This window comes from Manacus candei, unplaced genomic scaffold (assembly GCF_025592945.1).
Source record: "Manacus candei isolate 608988 ecotype Guabito, Panama unplaced genomic scaffold, ASM2559294v1 h1tg000023l, whole genome shotgun sequence".
In the NCBI taxonomy this organism is placed as follows: Eukaryota; Metazoa; Chordata; class Aves; order Passeriformes; family Pipridae; genus Manacus; species Manacus candei.
In genome coordinates, this window is record NW_026138071.1 from 18428769 (window position 1) to 18449356 (window position 20588).

General features: G+C 43.1%; 2 protein-coding genes across 3 annotated transcripts in view; one reads left to right on the forward strand and one right to left on the reverse strand.

The window, feature by feature from the left end:
• The window catches only part of CREB1 (cAMP responsive element binding protein 1), a 38086-nt gene extending 26556 nt beyond the window's left edge, over positions 1-11530 (forward strand). For both annotated transcript variants that reach the window (XM_051786897.1, XM_051786896.1), the window contains 3 exons: positions 370-552; positions 1906-2060; positions 4993-11530. In XM_051786897.1, coding sequence (XP_051642857.1) covers positions 370-552; positions 1906-2060; positions 4993-5133 — 479 coding nt within the window. In that variant the 3' untranslated portion in view covers positions 5134-11530. The remainder of the gene's footprint in view (positions 1-369; positions 553-1905; positions 2061-4992) is intronic.
• Positions 11531-15728: 4198 nt separating this feature from the next.
• On the reverse strand, positions 15729-18675 carry METTL21A (methyltransferase 21A, HSPA lysine). Its single transcript, XM_051786904.1, has 3 exons — positions 18427-18675; positions 17177-17288; positions 15729-16162 (listed from the first exon to the last, which is right to left on the reverse strand). Exons 1-3 carry the CDS (start codon positions 18571-18573, stop codon positions 15765-15767), a joined length of 657 nt encoding a protein of 218 aa, XP_051642864.1. The 5' UTR covers positions 18574-18675; the 3' UTR covers positions 15729-15764.
• Between the last annotated feature and the right edge of the window lie 1913 nt (positions 18676-20588).

The following is a 20588-nucleotide window of genomic DNA, read 5'->3' on the forward strand; positions in this document are numbered from 1 at the left end:
AAAGTGAAACACAAGATGGGTTAGCAATATCAGCAGGGGAGACAGAAGGGCATAAAGCATGGAAGAGGAGAGGAATTTCAGATGAGAATAAAAAAGTAAGAAGTGAGAAAAAGACCTAAACCAACCAAGAAGAAAATCTTAACTAACAAATTAAAAAGTATTCCCTGGGGGAGGGTTGTAGGCTCACAAAAAATTGGAAACTTACTTTCAAAGCGTGATTTTTTTAATTAAAGCCATGTGTGTGATTTCAGGGTGTATAAGTGTTCAAGGGATTTAACTCAGATCAGTATTCTTCCATATCTAGGTTTAATACTGTAAGTTAATGAGTAAATTAGTGTCTTAAATGCTGTGTTGATTTTTTGTCTGCAGTTGCTATTACCCAAGGAGGAGCAATACAGTTGTCTAACAATGGCACAGATGGAGTACAAGGTCTCCAGACATTGACAATGACCAATGCAGCTGCAACCCAACCTGGCACCACCATTTTACAATATGCACAGACCACAGACGGACAACAGATACTTGTACCCAGCAACCAGGTTGTTGTACAAGGTGAGAAACTTCACAGCCAGTCATTCTGTATAACATTTTCTCCATGCAGATACAAGTTGCCAACTTAACTTCAAATGTGTCAGGAAGCAGATTTAACAGCTTTGACACGATAAGTCTCCAAAATTATTAAAGGAAATTCTGGACAAAGCTATTTGTCACATTTTCTTGGAGCCTTTCCCATTAGATTGATAAAATTGTAGATATTTTGGGTTTACTTCTTATAACAGTGTATTTATTTTGGAGTTTCCATGCTGTATTTCCTGTATTTTTTTATGTTCTGCAAAAACTGATAGAGCTCTGAGTTCTCCCATGTCTGCAGCAATAGGAAATTTAAAGCAAAGCATTAAAGATAGGAAGGAAGGTTGTTTGATTCTAAACTTAAATTTATTAGTAATTTTTTCCCCTTTTCAATTACAAGTCATACTTTCTTCCTATTGTGACTTTTGTAACTAGTCACCAAGTAGTTAATCAGTGAGTCTTGGAATCATATAACAATTCAGAAAAGTGCCTTGAGTGATCATTTGGTCTAGCCCTTCATTTGTCAGGGCTACTTTAACTTAGATTAAGTTGTGGGGTTTTACTGTATTAAACTATATGGTTTGGTTTATTAAAAATGGGAGAGTTATTAAAATTTTTTAATTGAAAATAACAGAGAAAGTGTACCCCTGCTTTTATGATAGTAAAGCAGTTGATTTGAAAGTTATCCAGTGAAGAGTTTTCCAGGCATCAGTGAAAAGAGCAGAGAGAAATACTATTGTTGTATTGATCTTCTGGGTTTTGTGTTTTTAAGGACATGTGATTTCTTTAGGTGTTACTGTAGTTTTTTACGAGCTCAGGCAAAATTAACACATTCCTAGATTACAATAAAGAAAAAAAAGAGAAGCCCAAGACCTTATTCAGTCTAGAGAAGTAGTGAAATTGAGTGCATTCAACTCTGTTGGGAGTAAATGCTACATTCCCCACCCATTTTTCTGTGCCAAATACTTACACATGCAGTTTCTCCTTTTGCAGATAGGCATTTATAGCATAGCTAGAAATAGTGTTTGCACCATTCTTCACTGGAACTGCCCGAAAACCAGAGAAGTAAAAGGGAGAAAGGGAGAAAGAAGCACAGCTATACAGCCAGACAAAGCAAGTTATCAAGCACAAGTAAGGACTTCTTCAGCCGGAATGCCCAAAACCTTGCCTTTGTTAATAAGCTAAGACTGAGGCAGCAGTGATCACCCAGATGGTGGCCACCCCTCCTGTGCTGTGGCCCAGAGTGCTCAGTTGGATTGATGACGAGGTGCTGTTCGCACCACATGTGACAGTGCTGTCACCAAACTGACATCATGTTTCCCTGTGTCTCTCCAGCTGCCTCAGGAGACGTGCAGACCTACCAGATCCGCACCGCCCCTACCAGCACCATCGCACCCGGCGTGGTCATGGCGTCCTCCCCAGCGCTCCCCACGCAGCCGGCAGAGGAGGCCGCGCGGAAGAGAGAAGTGCGCCTAATGAAGAACAGGCATGTACATTTAGATCACTTCCTTTTTTCCAGTCAGCTCTGCACAGAACTAGTGTCAAGCTCTAAGAGTCCCGATCTTTCTTAGTCAAATCATTTCTGAAGAATTTGCGTTTATTTTAAGATGCAAAGCAAAGAAACACTCATCAGCTAATGCTGTGTGTTGTGACTATGAAACCTTGACTAAAGGTGTCAGACTCATTCTGTGAGGTGTGTGAACTTTTTGTTGCCAGAGGAAAAAAGTAATTAGTGAGAGACCTGTACAACTGCAGATATGTTCTTACAAATGCCAAGGTGAGTTGATTTTTTTTAATTAATACATTAATGTAGTTTCCTTTCCTGGATTCTTTCCCTTAGCCTTCTGCATGCATTCTCCTTGCTGCCGGCCCACCTGTGCTCTTTGTGAGTGTTTTCTTGATGGTCTCACTTGTTTTAGCTCTTGCTCTTTAGGTTTTCTCCTCCAAGGCCAGAAAGGCTCAAGAAAAGGCTAAACGAGCAGCTACTTGCTTCTCCTTTTGAGTGAATTCTTGTGGAGCCAGTAGTGCAGCAGAGGAGCTGAGAGACAGAGACTTGCTTCTTGTAGGATTTAATGTATTAGGAGGAACAGCTAAGCTTATAGAGCTGAGAGCTGGTGGAAGTAGCAAAGGAAGGGAGCAGTAGAGAGAAGTTGGGCATGATGCTCCTTAGGCCTGCTGTTATGGGACAGGGAAGGGATGGGCCTGAGCTTGAACAGTTCACAGCAAGCTTGAACTCTTATCCACAGAGCACAGATTTGAGCCTGTATGTTACACTGTGACACTGGGAATAGAGTGCTTCCCTCCCTTCTGAGGAGGGGAAGCCCCATTCAAGCCTTGTAAACTTCATCTGTCAGGCTGAAAAAACCCTATGGTGTTGTACAGGTTCGTTTATCTTCTGTAGATTGCTGTGCTCTGAACACAATAGAAACTTGCATGAGCAGTCCCAGTGCTTATATGTGGGGCTTTAATGAAGTAAATAATGCTGAACAGCAGAGCTCACTTTTTTAAAAGGTTTTTGTACAGATACTGATACCAGTGAATAGTAGATATCACCCTTTCAGGCTCTGCATTTGAGAAAAATTTAATTAGAATCACAGAATATCCTCATTTAGTCAGCAGTCTAATTCCATTAAAAGAAAGCTTTTGTGTTCGTGAAAGCCAAAAAAAACAATGGGGAATTACCCCACTTGAGTTAAATTGACAGCTTTTGCAACAGTATCACGTTTCATGTGGTGCTTTTAGCCTGCCTGCGTAGTAGATCCTTGCAAATCTAGGCTCCATAGCAAAGGAGGGAAAAGAGATAGAGAGGCAGATGGTGAGGTGGCACTTATTGAAGGATTATAGTGTAAATATTCATAGATATTATTGTGCAAATTTTCGGTATAAATTTTACATTTTTAAAGCTCTCTTGTAATTCATTATAACTCTGGCTGTTCATAATGAACCACACAGCCTTGAGGTGGCTTAATACACAGACTAAGCTGGCACAAAAATCACAAAAAGAAAGAAAATGTTGTCACCCAAGGAGGCATGTTAATAGTTTGCACTGTAAGGCAATTCCTGATACAGTAGTACTTAATCTTTTGGTAACAGCACAACATTACTTAAATTCTAAATATTACACATGACCCACTGAAGCACTGCAAGCATGTGAAATTGTATTTGTAGGAGTGACAAATGGATACCTGAATACTTTCAAGGCTTACAAACTGTGTTTTCTTCATCCTGTCTCATTTGTGGAGCTGAATTTCAAAAATTGCTTTAGAGGTTTCTTACCAGTTAGGTCCTGGAACACATTCTTTTTACCTACTAGTACCTAGTACTACAGCTACTGTTTATCTCATAAGGGGAAGAACTAGGTTCAGTTTTGTCCTCTCATTTCCCAGAACACTGACTGTGTCACCAGTCTGTGTAGTGTTTGCAATGAAGGGACACACTGACTGGTGTTGAAGCTGTTCTGCTTTGCAGCTAAAGGTTCAGGGCAAACAAGTGTGTACATTTCCATGTGTCTGCAGTGGGCTGCTTGAACAAGTAGCACTGCAGGAGGAGAGCCTTCTGTCTGGGCTCCCATCTGCCTGTGGCATTTAGCCTTGTGCCTGCTTTGCACGTTGGTTTACTGTTGCTGTGCAGGATAGCTTCTGCCTTGGTGTTCCTGCCTTCAGGATGCTCAGCCGCGCATTAATACCTTTCAGCTCTTTTCCACTGGTGTTCTTAGTATGTTATCAAGTTACCTACAGGCAACTCAGTCTTTACAAGCAAGGCTTAAAAGTTTGACTTGAGATCTTGAGATCTGCTTTAGCACATTACCACTGCCATGTTCTTGGAACAGCCAACAAGGACTAAAGAATTATATGATTCCTAGTGACTGGTTATTTTGTGATATTTTTATTTGAGTCTTTTATAATGCCATTGCAGAGATGCAGACATTATGATTAAAATGAAATCATTGCTCGAGAGCAACTACATGAATATTCTAAATACAGTGCTTTTTTACACCAGTTGAACATCCCGTTGGACTACAGCAAAGGGAAGAGTTAAAGACTGTAAAAAGAATAATAGATGATAATAAAATCAATTAAATTATTGCAGCAGCAATTTGACTAGCCTAAAGGCTCTAATGTAAATCCTGCAAGCAGAATTTTGTCATTGAGTAGGATCCTTTTCTCACAGAAACAGAATTTTATTGGTGCTGTCTCACTGGGATCTGCATGATGGAATGATATGTGAAGCTTGATTATACATGATTTGTGAGGAGCAATTGTTATGAGTTCAGTGTTTTTTCCTCACTTGCATTTCTTAACAGTACCTCCATATTCTGAAAATGGCACTACTAGATAAAGGTTTGACCTGAAAACAGTTAAGTAGCTCATGTCTGCAAGTGATTGTTCTGGATTTGAATGGCCTGTTTTGCTTTGCAGAGAGGCAGCACGTGAATGTCGCAGGAAGAAAAAGGAGTATGTGAAATGTCTAGAAAATCGAGTGGCTGTGCTTGAAAACCAAAACAAGACACTGATTGAGGAGTTGAAAGCACTTAAGGACCTTTACTGCCACAAATCAGATTAATTTTGGATTCTCATTTTCACTTGTCCAGAATGGGATAGAGACTGGTTCTGGCTATACCCAGAAAGACAAAGTAAACTTTTTATTTTCTAAACATTTCTTTTTTTTCTATGCGCAAAACTGCCTGAAGCAACTACAGAATATACTTCATCTGTGCTTTGCATCAAACTGTGAATGTTCAAGTACTTGCCTCCACTTCTCCCCTTACAAGATGAATTTCATCATCAATCTCAGCGTGAAGAAGAACAGGCGTCTTTCTCGTCTCCCCATCCTCTTCAAGGAGTAACAGTGGTCCCTTGGGAAGTTACTGTGGGGAGGGTCCTTTTGCAGTGATGTCAAGAATTTGTGCTGAGCTCTTTCCATTGCCTTAGAGACAGAACCACCCCAGCCTCCTGGTCCAGCACTCATGGTGCAATGAATAAGCAATGGTTGCCAAATTGGTTTCACACACTCATTATGAACTACACAAATACACAGCTAAGCAGCATGCCAAATGAAAGGCTTCACTGGCACATACTTAGTGTGGAGATAACACCTTTTTCAAACTAGCCCAGGAGGGGCTTTGATTTGTAATCTGTTAAGCCCTCCTGGACTAGTAAAACCTTCTCCATACCTCGGAAACAAATGCATTGAAATGAGCTTCACTGGTCGGTTGTTGCTTCTCATAGCTTATGTGTGCAAGTGTGTTCAGCATTCTGAATGCACAAAAAGCAGAAACCAACTTCATAGGATATAGGTTGGAAGATGATATTTGAATGGGAAAGGAATTCAGAATAAAAAAGATACAATAGTGACGTTCTGAAAACAGTAAGCAAGTGTAGCACATGGAAGCACTACCTATTTGTATGCAGAACAACTAAGAATTTGAAGCCAACTCTACATAAATACTCCCTGATGACAGTGTGGTCTGTGTCCCAAGTCCTCTCAAGCAATGAGGTTGTTTCTATCTCCCTAGCACTGTCTTATGTAATGGAAGTTATTGTACTTGATGGAAACATCGACCTGGTTTCCTAAATTCTTTTTCAAACTTGGAGGCTGCCTTCCATATGTAAATTAAATTGTGGTTATGACAACTACTGAGAAAACCTCAAATACTGAAGAGGACTTTAAACACAAATACTCCTGCTTCACTGATTCTTCTAGCCTGGCCAGGTTAGCTAAATTCTTAATTCATTCGGGGTATTTTTTCATGTAAAGGGTCCGATTTACTGAGTAATTTATTCCTGCAACTAAAATTACTCATGTGCCTCAGATGTTTGCAAGATCAGGTTTTTTGTGTGCACTGAGGAACTGTGATCTTTCCCAGATTTATGTTGTTAAAAAAGGTAGTTCACGTTTAAAAACAACTGTGTACTGAGCATTAGGACTTCAAAAGAATCATGCTCATAAAGAACCAAAAAAGAACGTCAAGAAGTTGTCAAAAAGAATGTGTAAAACAGAATCATGTGCAGTTGTTTACTGGGCCTTTGAAGCCAGTCTCTTGATATGTTAACTTGGGTCATTTGATGGAGTAAGTTTACTTTGCGCTTCTGGTCAAACTGTTATGTATAGAAACATATGAATAAGGCTCTGGTCTGTACTAATGCCTTGCCTAACAGAGTATTAGTTAATATTTTTACCCATTCACTCTGTTTTTAAGTTAAATTTCACACACAAGCTTCTTAAAGGTTATACAATCAGTGTAATGTTATAAGAAAAATATTTGGAAGGCTCTGGGCAGTTGAGTCTCAAACACCTAAGCAGTATTAAAAGTTGATGATTTCTCATTTGAGAGCATTCCGTTTCAAAGAGACTTAATTTAAAAGGAGCAAGGTTAAACTTACAGCATTATTGTTAACTTCAGAGTTATCAAGAGTTTCAAATTAAATTTGTATTTCAAGAAGAGAACATAAGTATCAGAAATATGAAAGAATTCATTTTCATAGGTTTTGAGAGGTTTATAAATGGTCTATTTTTATCTGCCATAGAGAGTTGATTTTCATGTTTTTATTTAATGGGAGATAAATTTATTAGTTTAGCAATGCAAATTTAAGGAAGACCCCAAATTCTCAGTAATGCTTGTATAAAAATGATCTGATTCCTAAAGTGATCGAATAGAAATATATGCAACGGTTACATTTTCCGGAAATAGTGCTGAAGTAGAAATGTTGATAATGCAGGAGTCTTTCTTCTAAAACATGAAGGTCATGGTGGCCTCATTTACAATTACGTGGAATGATTCCTCCAGCTTTAAGAAACATGGAAAAGGCTGTACATGTCAACATTAAGGCTGGTTTTTTTTGCAGAACATCTGTTTGCAAAAACATGAGGTTTTGCTGTGAAAGGGGAATGAGGCAAACTGTGATCTGAGAGCTGTGTCTGGTGGGTAATGGACACTGTCTAGTGCTTGCTGATAGTCACTGGGAGCTGAATGGACATGAGAGCCTAAAACGGTACCCAGATGGAGTTCTCCTAATACAGGGTTGGTGCAAATTTGTTCAGCAGTGAGAGGAGAACTGTGTTACCTGTTCGTCTGTGTGTGTTCTGCCAGTGGCCTGTAGAGTCTAGACCTCATTAGCAAATAATGTTTCACTAAGAAAAAGATGTTATTTTAAAGTACATAGGGATCTGCTGGAATCGTTATTTTTATTTATGCTGCACTGAGGATTTAGGGATGTAAATTTATTTAAAGGAAATCTTAAGTGGCAATAATAAAAAATTTATTAGACCAAGTACAGGGCTGGCTAGGCTACCCCATACATGCTTTACTGTTTATATTGACCCAAAAAGGGAAAGAATATGACACAGGAATCCATTCCTCTGTTATTTACCAAGTAGTGAGGTTGGGGTAATAAGCTTCTATAAACTAAGGCCATTTGGAAGTTTTGGAAGACGGAAATTATGCTGGCAGGGGGGAAGGGTTAGTTTTATATCTCACGATTGTGAGTTTTCAAGAACTGATAGCCTGTTTTACCTGAAGAGAGGGTTAGAAAGGGCTAGATCCATTATGTTCATAATAAACAAGAATTGGTTTGAAATAGAGTTTTTGTAATGTCATTATTTTGCAAAACAACAGCACCAATCAGGCAGTTAAGATATTGTCAAAGGTGCTCTTTTAATTTAGATATTCTTGGAAAATACATATGTATAATATATGTACATATATATATATATATACACAGTATATAATCTACAGCTCTGAGAGCTTTTAAGTCAGGAATGCTGAGTATTATAGTATATGGAGGTCAGAAAAAAATTTTTACTTTTCTGTGTGTGTCTGGGTGTGTGTGGATGTGTGCGCGTGTGTGAAAGCCTCCCCCCACCCCAGGAGCTCTGGGCTGCGTTATTCTAGCGCTTATTACTGATTTGTTTTGTTCTGTTTCTCAGTTACCCACTATCAAGAATTTTATTTCATCTTTCATGGCTTTTGTGAGGTTTGTTTTTTTTTATTGATGGAGATTTTTGAAATTACGTAAACAGTTGTTTCACAAGCACCACCCCCCCCAGAATAATTTGCTTTTGTGCTTTTTCTCTTTGGCAGCTATATATCAAAGGCAAAACATTTGGAGAGGTTATTAAGGTGTTATTTTCTAAAGGAACCACTGGTAAGACTTCTGTTTTCCTCCCGAGGGTAGTGGCGATGCATTTTTATTTAAGCAGCAATTTCACCAGCATCGGTAGTTGCCGGCACCGTGGCTTGTACCCAAAAGCACAATTTTAGCCTGTCATGCTCGTCAGGGCTGTACAGACACACCTGTAGGTTCTGGCTGTCCTGTAGTTGGCGTTTGCATTGTAGACCACTCTCTACTCTGGTACTTGTAAGTTGGTCAGAAAATTGGAGGGGTGTTTGGAACCATTAAGAGGCTCAGGAAAAAAAAAAAAAAAGATTTACTAAGGAAAAACAGCCCTGATAATTTCTGACCTAAACTTGTACCACAGGTTTGTTTTTTCTAAATCTGGGCTTCCAGTAAACTGCAGCTGCAAGTAGTCATCTGTTAGCTAAAACTGGCCCATTTTTTTATTTTGTTTAGGGTTTTTTTAATTTACAACAGATAGACAGTGCTTTTTGTAGGTTAAAAGACAAGTCTCCCCATCAAAGCAAGTTCAGTATCAGTGGTTGCAAGTCTGTGACAATTCGTAGAGGATTTCATTGGTTTTCTTAGACCTTGTTTTTATTATTTTTTCACCTGAAGCTGGTTAGTGATGTAACATTTGCCAATGATCCAACCAAAAGGTCATGTATTTATTTTTGTTACACTATGTTCTTTGTAAATGTTTAATTAAAATGTGCACTTTTAAAAAACAAAACAAAACAAACCACAGAGAACAACAGAAAAAAATTTGAGATCAATTGGGTTTGCTTGAGAAGCTTCCTGGCATAATCGTGCTGCCTGCACACAATTCACTCCCCTCCCCACAGCAGTCGACTCCTTGGCTAATTTAACTTGCGGATCAGCACCTGGTGCCCAGCAGGCATTGCTTCAGAATGGCAGCAGACCCGAAGGGGCAGCACTGAAGGCTGGAAAGAATCAAGTGTGTGGTGTCTCAGAGCAGTATGCACAGGATGGATGTGAAATTCTTTTCAGAGTAGAACTAGTTCAGTGATCTTATGTGGGAAAGGGAGGTTAATTTGGAAGAAAAGCTGAACTGTTTTTCAGCAACTTTATTCCCCTTTTCTTAATTTGAGATTTGTCTGCAGATTTCACAAGCTGCATTCCAAGAAAATAAATTGAAAGGCTTTCCAGTTCTGTGACACCAGGAAGTAAAGGTACATTGACAAAGTGTCACTCTGCTTTAAAAGAAAAGCAAAGCACACGCACCTTTCTTTTGCAGGAATGATGATAATTTAGCTGTAACCCTGAAATCTGTCACTGTGAACAGGCTTTAAAAAGCATACAGTACATTGATGGTTCTCTGTAGTCTGCCTGGAAACTCTTTTTCCTGAGCTGTGTAATTTGCTAGCTGTAAAAGACACTGATTTTGCAAAAGCCTGAATGTATCATGAAGCTCAGTTGGTCTGGAAGGAGCCAGACTAATGAAGAGAGGGTGCTGAAATCTACCTGCTGTGTGCTTGTGACAGATTCAGGTCTGTGGATGGATACAGCTTAAGTCTGTACATCTCTGGGGAAAAGGGACCAGATCCATTTGGTAAAGAGGGCTTGCATTTCAAGTGTTTTGCCTTGGAATGTGTTTTTTAAATATATTTAAGCTGTGGCCTGCAAAGAGATGTGCTTGGACTAGTTTGCGTGGCACATATTGAAGACAGTGACCTGTTTGCTCTCTGGCACTGCAGGTGCAGGTTTGTGACTTGCTGTGTGGTGAGTTCAGGGTTTGCTTTCCCCAGGGAAGGGCAGGAGCTGTCCTGGCATCTGTGTGCTGGCAGGGCAGGGGACAGGGACAGGCTGTAATGACCCACAGTTGGTGCACTCCATAAGCTGAGCATTTACTGTGCTCACGACTTGGAAGCAGTTGGTTCGCTCAGCCTCGGCTGTGTATTTCTCTAAATTAGGGGATAGCTGAGTGAGAGCACGGGGAAGGAAGGTCTTGAGACAGTTATCTGAAAATGGCTGCTCTTAAGAACTAAGGATGTTGAGATGCTCTCCACAAGTTGTGTTTTAGCCAGGTGCCACTCCATTTTTTTTTGTGTGTGTAATTACATTTATTTATATTAAAACATTAATTTTAAAAAGTTCTAGAACTTCAAGTTTGAATGAGATTTGAAACTGTGCTGCTTATATGGACTTCTTGGGATGGGGAACAGGGCAAGAAGAGGTGCTTGTTGGCAGCCAGCCCCTCCATAGACTTGTTCCCAGATTGGTTTTTCACTTCAAAAACGAGTTTTTTCTACTCTGGATTTATAATTTGAAATTGTTTTGGAACAGTGTTTTTCAGGGAAGCTTCCAGAGCGAGGGTTATTATTCTCCCTTTGTAATGTAAGCTGGAAAGAGTAAGTTCACCTCATCTGCATTTCTGATTCTTTACCCAAACCATGTCAGCACAGAACAGGGTATTTGAGCTTGACTCCCACATACTTGTGGAAGTTAAAAGACTAAATGAAAATCCATTATTGGGGGAAGACAAATTCTTTTTTACATCTCCCCAGAAACCTAGAAACATCCCTGTTGTGTTCTGTTTTTGTTTTTTTTTTTTTACTTATTTTTTTGTGCTTTATCTGTGTTTAAAAAAGTTGTACTGGGTTATAATGCATTTTATTAACACTATGTACATATTAGCTGCTTTGTGTTTCAGAATGGTAGTAATTGCTTTGTATATTAAAGTGATTCTTGTGAATTTGTGAATTATTGTCATAAAGAAGTGCTTTTTCTTACTGTAACCTTTGTGGTATAAACTGTCATAACTCCCTTTTTACACAAACATTTATGTGCAGTCACATAAACATGCTTTAAAAAAACTCTACAAAGTCTCTTTTTTGAGCAGGGTGTTCTATTCACACTAACTTAGTAGCAAGTGGTAGCTAGATAGGGATGTGGTGTCCTTTCATGATCTGTGGTCTGTTCTAAGTATTCGTGAGGTATTCTCCCCAGGGAGAAGGCTTTTTTAATCTTGATTGAATTAGATGAGTGAGAGGTTAAGTCCTAAAAAACAAAGTTTCTCTTCCACTTCTGATATTTTTAAACCTGCTTTTAGGCATCCATTCTGGTGGCAGTTAGTTCTGTTGTTCAGTAATGTCTGAAAGACTTATGCCTTTCACAGTTAAAATATGCTGCATTTCTCACTTTTAAGCGTTCCTGTAAACCATGTACTGCTGATGTTAAGAACAGAACAGAAACAGAAGGCAGCAAAGATTGCAAGGATCACAACCCACTTATGTAATCTGCAAGGCTGGATCCAAACACTGGGATGAAAGCCAGGAGAACAAATTCAGCACTGAGGTAAACACACCTCCAGTGAAATCAAGGGGAAAGCGTTAAGGTCAGCTCATTACAGCTGGGATTTTGTGGTTTTCACAACTGAGCGTTTTCATAATGCCATTCACGTACTTGCTCAGAAAAATCTACACCTCAGTAATGAGGGAGAATCCCATACAGGGGTTAGTCCATGAGATAAAAATGCAGATTAGCTTGAATTTTGCACTGAAAACTGGGTAACACAGATCCCTGCACAGTCAGTAGTAGGTCAGCTGCTAAACCTGAGCCTTCTGACACTGCTGCAGCTCAGAGGTCTTGGTCAGTAAGATACAGAGCTGAATCTCATACCTGTCTGATACCTTAAGATTTGTATCTTAATCAAACATTATTTTAATTGCAATGAAATTTTAGAAAAATTTGTTCCTTGCAAAATGGCATGTTTCAGGGATGGTTTCTCAGTCTCACAGTGTGTTCATGTCTTACCTGGTCACTCTCCTGTGGCTTGAATCCACTCCCTAGAGTGAGTAAATTTCTCAAGAGACTTACTTGTGTGTCACCCAGGGACCAATGCCCAAACACATCCTCCCTATAGATGAGCTCACATCATCTGCTACCAAACAGGACCAATGCAATGGAACCACCCAAAGGAGAGTGTGATTCTCGAGCACTGGGGTGAACAGGGTGACAGAAAGTGCTTGGGCAGCGGGTTGGCGTAATTGCCAAACAGCCACTCGAGCATTACCATGCATCATCTGATATTAGAGCAGGAGCTCACCTGGTACCAGTGGGTTGGGACACCAGAGTTTGCAGGTGTCACTGCAGAGGGCTGCTCTCTGTACTCACTCCCCAGCTGTTATGGTTCTGCTACTTCTGCACCTCTGGCATGATTCAATCCTGGCCTGACTGATACCTGACGTCTCCCTGAAGCTGAGTGTGATGGGAAATCAAAACACCTGTGAAGTGCAACCTGGAACAACAGAAGGCACTGCTGGGTGCCTGGTACAGGTGAGTGTTAGCACTGCCCAGCCAGAATGGACATCAGGTTTCAGATGAGTTATGTTCTCACGGTTGGTGCCTCCCCCTAAACACTAGCTTTAAAAGCAGCCTCAACTGATATGCACGTGGTGGTGGCCTAAATGCAGTATTCCTGGATCTGGTCTCCTAAATTTAATGGAGCACCTGCACCCCAGTAGCAGAGGAGGTGTCCCCTTGAAGAGGGTGCCACTTGCTGGGCTGGGAAGGGGCCACTGAGAGCTCAGCTCTGCAGGTCAGGGGCAAGGCACTCACCTGCCAGTGTCATCTCATGCTTTTCTCCCCAAGTGTTCATTTATGGGCAGCAGCATTGCTTCAGCCTTCAAACATACTCCCTTGGGTTTGCATACAGCTGCTGTGTAACAGCAGCACAGCAAAAGAAGCCAAACCTGGTCTCTACATGCCTGCTCTGGCAAGAAGGCTGTGGGTAAGAGGAGCCACGGAAGCAACAGGAAATCTGACACTGAAAGCTTAACTGAACAATCAGAAAGAGATGGAATTAAACTGATTTGTTTTAAAAGTACAAAACTAATCCTATTGTCAAAGAAAGGCCTAGGCCAAAGCCCCCTTCTTAAAAGCGTGTAGGTTGCTGCACTAGGCTTTATTCTGTGCTATTTAATCAGTCTTTTTAGCATGTCCCTACTATGGCAACAGGACAAGCTGTTACAGCTGTCACTACTGTAAGCTGCAACCTCTTGTGAGGGCCAACCACTGCCACGTTCCCCACAGACCATGTCCTGGGCACTCACAAGCCCAAGCACCAGCACACTGCTTTCTGGCAGCTCCAGCCCAGGGGGAGCCCACTGTACAGACAAGCCTAATGCCTAATCAGAGACGAGCTTGGAGACAAGGAAACACCAGTGGGGAGGAAAAGGAAGAGGAGTGGCAAGAATTTAGAGCCACACTCCAAAAACTAGAGCCAGAGAGAGTGGGGAGAGCTCATTAATTCTTTTCAACCATTGCTCACCCAGCTCATAGGACAAAAAAAGCCACACCTGGCACATTAAAGCTCATATCATGTTCTGTTTTCAGACAAGGGTGCTGTCTCCCTTCCCTCAGACTTCAACTCTAGTTTCAGGCTGCAAATTCCCAGCCAGCTGTGTAAGTACTGTTTTAGTGACACCATGTGGCTTCTGAGGATACTGTTGTGTTTCAGAGCAGCAACTCTGAGGCCAAGTCCAGAGCCAAGCAAGGAACTTCGCTGAAAACATGCCAGAGATGTGCCAGGGATGAGCCACAAACCTTCGGGCCTCGTTCATCACAGTGGTGATGATAGATGTGTCATTTACAGATTACAGACAGCACCTCTGGACCACCGACCCTCTGCATCTTTTGCAGTTAGGAAGTATGATGGAAGCAGAAGTGATAGAAAGCTCCAAAATGTCCATAGCCCAAAGCAGTTGCTGGTGTTTGCTTTTGCCAGTGCCAAAGACAAGCATATGCTTAAAGCCTGAACCTGACCTGAGGCTTTGTGAGTTTAAGTTTAAAGCAAAAGTTCCACATGCACCAGAAAAAAAAAAAAGTAGTAAAGCAATTCCTGCATTTAGAAGTGTAGCTGTCTTCTGGTTAGCTCATTGTTTTCATCAGTTTCATTCTTCTGCCACTAGAAAGAGAAGGAAGTCTGCTGCTGGTGCAAGCAGGATTACAGGCTGCAGCATTTTCGCATAGAATCTTATGGCATAAACACACAAACATGTTTTACAAGCTCAAGGTATGAAATCAGTTACTTAGAACAGCGTCTAACAACCACTATGCACTGAAAGCACACTGAAATCTAGACACTGCCCCAAGGTCCTGAGTAATACAAGAATAACTATTTCCCCTGCTACAAAGACTTTACAGCAGCACCCTCCTCTCCTAAATAACAACTCTCAGACACAGAGGGGGCATAAACGAATGTACAAAGTAGAGGATTATTTAGCAGTACTTTGAGAGTCAAGGACTGATTTGATATTTAATGAACAGTTTGAATCTGCATGTTTCACTTTCATGTGCATGTGTATCTCCTCCAAGGAGCCTTTATCTGTGTGGGGGAGACTTGCTAAGGACAACCCGTGAACCACAACCGCTTTGGTACTGCAGGCGTAGCCCCCACGTCTGCAAGTCAGGTAAAAATACCACTGATTTCTAAGTTGGCTTACTTGGCAATCTTGACTCCCAGCCCCCTGATCCAGATCTTGTTCTTTGTTTCCCTATTCTTCAATTCAGCAGTGACAGTAATAGGACAACTTTATAGCAGTTGCCTTTGTTTCTTTTTGCCCCTTAAGTGGCTTCTTTTACCACCGCTTTTAAGATGCAAAGGCCTGAAGAGTTAAAGCATTTAGAGCTGGAGGATTAGCTTCTATTTCATCCACTTTTCAGAGTTAAAGAAGTGATAAGAGGAAAAAACCCCACTGTAACACACATTTCCCACAGGAACTAAGTGTGGTTTGATTTTAAACAACAGATAATAATAATTTGATAATAATTTTGGTGCCTGGAGATTTCTGCAGCTTAAATCGGTTTCAAAAATTACATTTGATAAAAAGTCAGTGGAAGACTCTACACAACTGTATTCCAAAATGAAGCAGAGGTTCAATATGCAGAACAGAAGTGCAGCCCTTGCTGTGTCAGACCAAGTTATCAGACAAGACCATCAGAACAAGAAGCCAGTGAAATAACACAACTGCAACTTTATGCTTAGGAATGAGTGTATTGAGTAGAAACAAAGGGGAGAACTGAACAGCAGCAGTGGTTTATTAACAAGGCGTAGAGTCAAAAGTCATCCTTGTGACTACTCCTCTGTGCTTTGTAGATATGAACATCCTTACTGGAATCATAGTGGACCTCATATACGGAGAAACGGTCTCTCAGCATCTTCAAGAACTTGTGATCCCGTTCATAGCGGATGCGACAGGCAAGAAGAATCACAGTTTGCTCTGAGCACAGGTGCTCCAGCGTCTGAAGCAGCTCTGCAAAAGTTTCCTCCAGATAAACGATGTCTGCACCCAGGACGAACTCAAATGCTCCTGGAGGGAAGTTATCCAGGTCTTTTCCCCAAGTCAGCTCCTTCACCACAGCTCTCGGACGTAGTTCAGAGGGTAAATTAGCCTGTACGTTTGACTCCAGGAATTCCAGTGCTGCCTCCCTGTCTGTCATAGTAACACGAGCACCTAAGTAGTACAGGAGTACATGGCTCAAACAGTCAGAGTCCATAAATACAGCATGCAGAATACAATGCTTTAAGTCGAGCAGGCTCCTTGTTAAACATTAACAATTTCCCTGAACTGCCTGATTAAAAACAAACAAACAAAAGAACAAAACACGCAAAACCCCCACTATCTACCTACATCCTACCCTTCATCAGTCACTTAAGAATATACAGTGCAAATTAAGTTGGGTACGGAACAGAAAGTGTTTTCTAGTGCTTTTTCTTAGTGCATGAAAGTCACGGAGTTACCTTCTGTCTTTCCATAGGCAACAAAAGAATGAATTAGAGGGGTTGTTACCATTAACCTGCTTCAATCCCGTATTTTTCAGTAGGAGACAGGCAGCTAGAGAGCCTCTTTCACAGGTCAGACAAAGTTATGCCTGTGTGATTTTGCATGGCATGACTGTATTTTGTCAAAAGCTCTGTTTCAATTATTTCAGTAGGCACCTCACACAGCCACTAGAGTTTTGAATTACAAAGTTAACCTGGGACAGGTAGCACAAATTTAACATAATACCCAGTCCCTGCTTCAGCCGCAGACAGATCACCGGCAAATCACTTCATTTCTCCAGACCTTGCCTTGCCTGTCTGCAAGCCAGGCTAACACAGCTTACGCAAGCTCAAAGCCGTTTCTGTCTGTAGCTTTATCTGCATACGAGGACATGTGGAAGACGGGAAGCTCAGCGCTTGTTCCCCGGGGGAGAATAGCTGCAGAGCTGACTGCTGCTGAGCTTCCTGCCATGGTAACAGGCGTCAGCCTTAACAGGGTCCCGCCATAAAGTAAACTGCAGTGGCACCATCACTACAACAAATATCGCAGCAGGCTCTCAAGTCTAACGAGAAAGGAAGATGACTCAGAGAGGAACCATCACAGTTCACATATGCAGCTTTGGTGCTCACACTATACCAGATGTAAAAGCACTAGTTTTACTACAGTTGTAAAGTGTTTTAAATGAGCAAACAAAAAAGCCCTTACCTAATAAGGTGGCCACTATTCCCAACAATCCAGTCCCAGCTCCCAGCTCAATCACAGACCGATCCCTGAGATCAATGCCTTCCATCTCCAGATAAGCACACAGGACAACAGCCTAAGCCAAGAGACAGACAATTTAGCACAGGGCTCATTTCAGTCATACCAAACACAGGGTTTCTGGCTTAACCCAAGAGAAGGTTATGGGAAGAGTCAGGCACTTTAGGTCTGCAGCAAGATTTCCTTCAACCCTTCTCTGCCTCCTGTGTGCACATGTGGTCTTTTTATGAGTTTTATGGAAGGCTCTTGCTGGCAGAAAGAAAAAAGAACCATAGAGGCTACAACTCAGATGTGGTAATTGCTTCATGAATCCCCAAACATAACAGGAGGTAGAAGGAGTTGCATTTGGAAAGGAAAAGCTGAAGTGGTGTCAAACACTAGTGAATGAACACAGTATTGCAAAAGACAAGAATAAGGCTTCATAATCTCTTACATAGTATTTCAAAAGGTTTCTCCACAACGCTGGCATGCCATCAGGAAGGACAATAGGGAATGTAAAGAAATAACTCTTCTATCTGGTTGTATCTAATGTGTTGTATTTTATATCACTCTTGACAAGGAGCTCTCTCCAGAGCAAGTTCTGTCAAAGCTGATGTCCGGAAAGACCAACAGCCCTGTACACCAATTCATTTGAGGAGTTTGCTAAAACTTGTTCTTTTAAACTAGAGGTAAAAGAGCAATTTGTGTGTGGACCTGAGACCTGGCTGACGGGAAGCCCTTGGATTTCTACAGTGGTGCTGTGAGCGACTGCCCTGCAGCTTTGGGCCTGCCACAAACCCCTCTGTTTTGACTGTTCCTATCCCCAAGATAAAGTCTATCAGCAGTCCTTCTGGAGGCTACAAGCAGCGATCCATGCTGTGCTCTGAAGGGTGCCAAGCAAACATCACCAGCCATTGTTAAGAAATGGGTGAGAGTTCTGTGAGTTATCCGGGATATTTCCTGTATTTGGCAGTGGCCGTGCAAGATTTAGGTGGCCCATTTCCCTTGAAGTCCTTCAGGATCTCTTATGAGGGAAGGAAAAAAAAAAAAGGTAAAGCAGAGTTTAATATTTTCTTTCCGGAGGAAGGAAAAAAAAAAGAAAAGAAAAGAGAAAAGAAAAAGGAAAAAAGCCTTCCCTTTACATTTTAACGTTAAGTAATTTTATAAGGTGATCCTGAAAGCTCGGCAGGAAAGCTCCGCTCGGCGTGAACACCTACCGCGTCCCAGACCACGGCCGCCACCCCCAGCCGCCGCCAGTCCTGCTGCAGGCGGATGGTGCGGCTGGCGAAGTGGAAGGTGGCCGAAGGGCTGTGCAGCTGCCGCGCTCCCCAGCCGGCTCCCTCCTCGTAGGGCACCAGGGCCATCCCGCCGCCGGCGATTGCAGGCCCCGGCTGGCCGCGGCCTCGGCCCTGCCCGAGCCCCGCGCTCCCCGAGCCGCGGGCAGGGGGTGGCCCGGGGCCGCCACCGGCAGAGCCCCGGCCCCTCGCCTGGGCCCGGCCCGCTCCTCCCGCGCCGCAGCCCCGGCGCTGCCGCAGAGCGCCCGGCCCGGCCCCCAGCGCCGCAGCCCGCGGCGGGCGCGGCCTCCTCGCACCGCCCGGACGGGAACGGCGGCGCCGAGCGGCCGGGCCGGGGGGCGATCACAGCCCGGGCACAGCGGGCCGCGCTGGGCTGGGCAGGAGGGTCTCCGGAGCGCTCCTGCCCCTCAGCCGCGACGGGAGCGGGCCGGGGGACAGGACGGAAGGCGACCCGGGCTGGTGCGGGGCTGTGCCCGTGGCCGGCGCTGGGGAGAAGCCGCGCGGTGCCTCCTGCGGGAGGCTGGGCCCGGAGGGGCTCCCGCGGACCTACTGCCACGCCACAAGGTACGGGGGGAAAAGGTCCCACGCCCTGTGGGACACTGCCAATGTCCCCGCAGCCTCCCTGCGGTGCCAGCCTCTGGCTTTTGTTTCGGGAGTCTTTGGAAGGCAGTGCAAAGGAAGGCGTTTGTCCAGCCCACCGGCCTCGTCCTCCACTGCTGGCACGGAGAGCATTATCTGTGCGAGTGCTCATCACCAGCCTGGAAGCGGTCCCTGGGACTGGGTAACCATGGCAAAAACAGAGCAGTTCTTCTGCATCTCAGTGGAGCACTGACCAAGGCAGCACAGGCAAAGCTGCTCTGGGCTGGCGGTGAGGTGGTAATGCTCCTGTGGCGCTGTTTGTGCATGGGCTTCTCTTCACCTTTGGCTCCATTTAATCTCTTGTTTGGCAAAACAACACAGTGCTCCTCTCCTTTGTTACTTGAACTAGCTCCAAAGACTGCTAAAGGCCATGGGAGAGCCAGGGAAGTGTCCTGGCAGCCCTTGCGCTCTGGCTGCCCGGAGGCCGTGCTGCAGGTACTCCACAGAAAGGCTCGGTGCCTCTAGCTGTGCTCCTCAGCCCCTGGGAGCAGGGCAGGGGGCAGCACACCTTCTCTGCACCCATCTCCAGAGGCTCTGTGGCACCGTGGTATATCCCAGTGACACCACCGATGGGGCAAGGCCAGCCCTTCGAAGCTGGGGAGCCTAACAAGCTCCAGAAAACATCCCCACTCTTTCCCACGGGGAGCAGCAAATCTGACTGGCAGACAAAAGCAAATGTGGTTGCATCTAAATACTGGCAATTTCAACAGAGTGGGACAGGATTCATGAAAATCTTTTTCGAGAATCATTACAGGCTGCACAGGGGTAACAGGAAATAAAGCTTGTCTTTAGGGTTCTGCTACTGTAGGAGAATGGGAACCAAAATTTCACTTGCCCCAAACCAGTTCATACTTGAATTATGGCAACTCAGACTTCTCCTCATAAACATGCCAGAACGAGTGTGATGATTCAGCTTACTGTGGTTTTATGTCCTAAAGTACTGGTCCCTTGCCACTACTGCTTTTGAGTTTGAAATTGCTTGTGCTATTATCTCGATTATTTTTTTAATTATTTATATAGGCAGTGTGGGAAAAGCAATGAGAGTGATTACACTTGAAATGAGAACTCTGTTTGAATGAGCTTTTGAGTCACACTGTGCCTAAACTACACCATCAGGCAAATAGAGGAAAACTCCCAAATGGCACAAAGCTTTGGCCTCTACCTCCAGAACCACGTCAGCCCTGGGATCTCCAACCAAAATGTGGAGGAGTGTGGCAGGGCTCCAGTGCTCCCAACTGCCTCCTTTCTGCTTCAGAAGATTCGTTTTCTTCCCCTGCAGTCATAGGACCAAGGGTCTGGCTGAAGAGCAACTGGAGTGAAAAAAATGCTGTATGTGAAAATTTATACATTTGTTCTCAAAGATGACAATGCAGCAAGTGCTTTTATCCCAATAATCTGGGTTTGTTAGGATGCCCTGAATGTCTTTGGAGCCCAGCAGATTCTCT

What these genes read in the sequence shown, in the direction of transcription:
- METTL21A (XM_051786904.1), bottom strand. Translation starts at nt 18,573, where the DNA reads ATGGCCCTGGTGCCCTACGAGGAGGGAGCCGGCTGGGGAGCGCGGCAG. An exon ending in CGGCCGTGGTCTGGGACGCG is followed by an intron (nt 17,289 to 18,426) that starts GTAGGTGTTCAC and finishes CTCTTGGCTTAG; the next exon opens with GCTGTTGTCCTGTGTGCTTA. An exon ending in AATAGTGGCCACCTTATTAG is followed by an intron (nt 16,163 to 17,176) that starts GTAAGGGCTTTT and finishes TGTACTACTTAG; the next exon opens with GTGCTCGTGTTACTATGACA.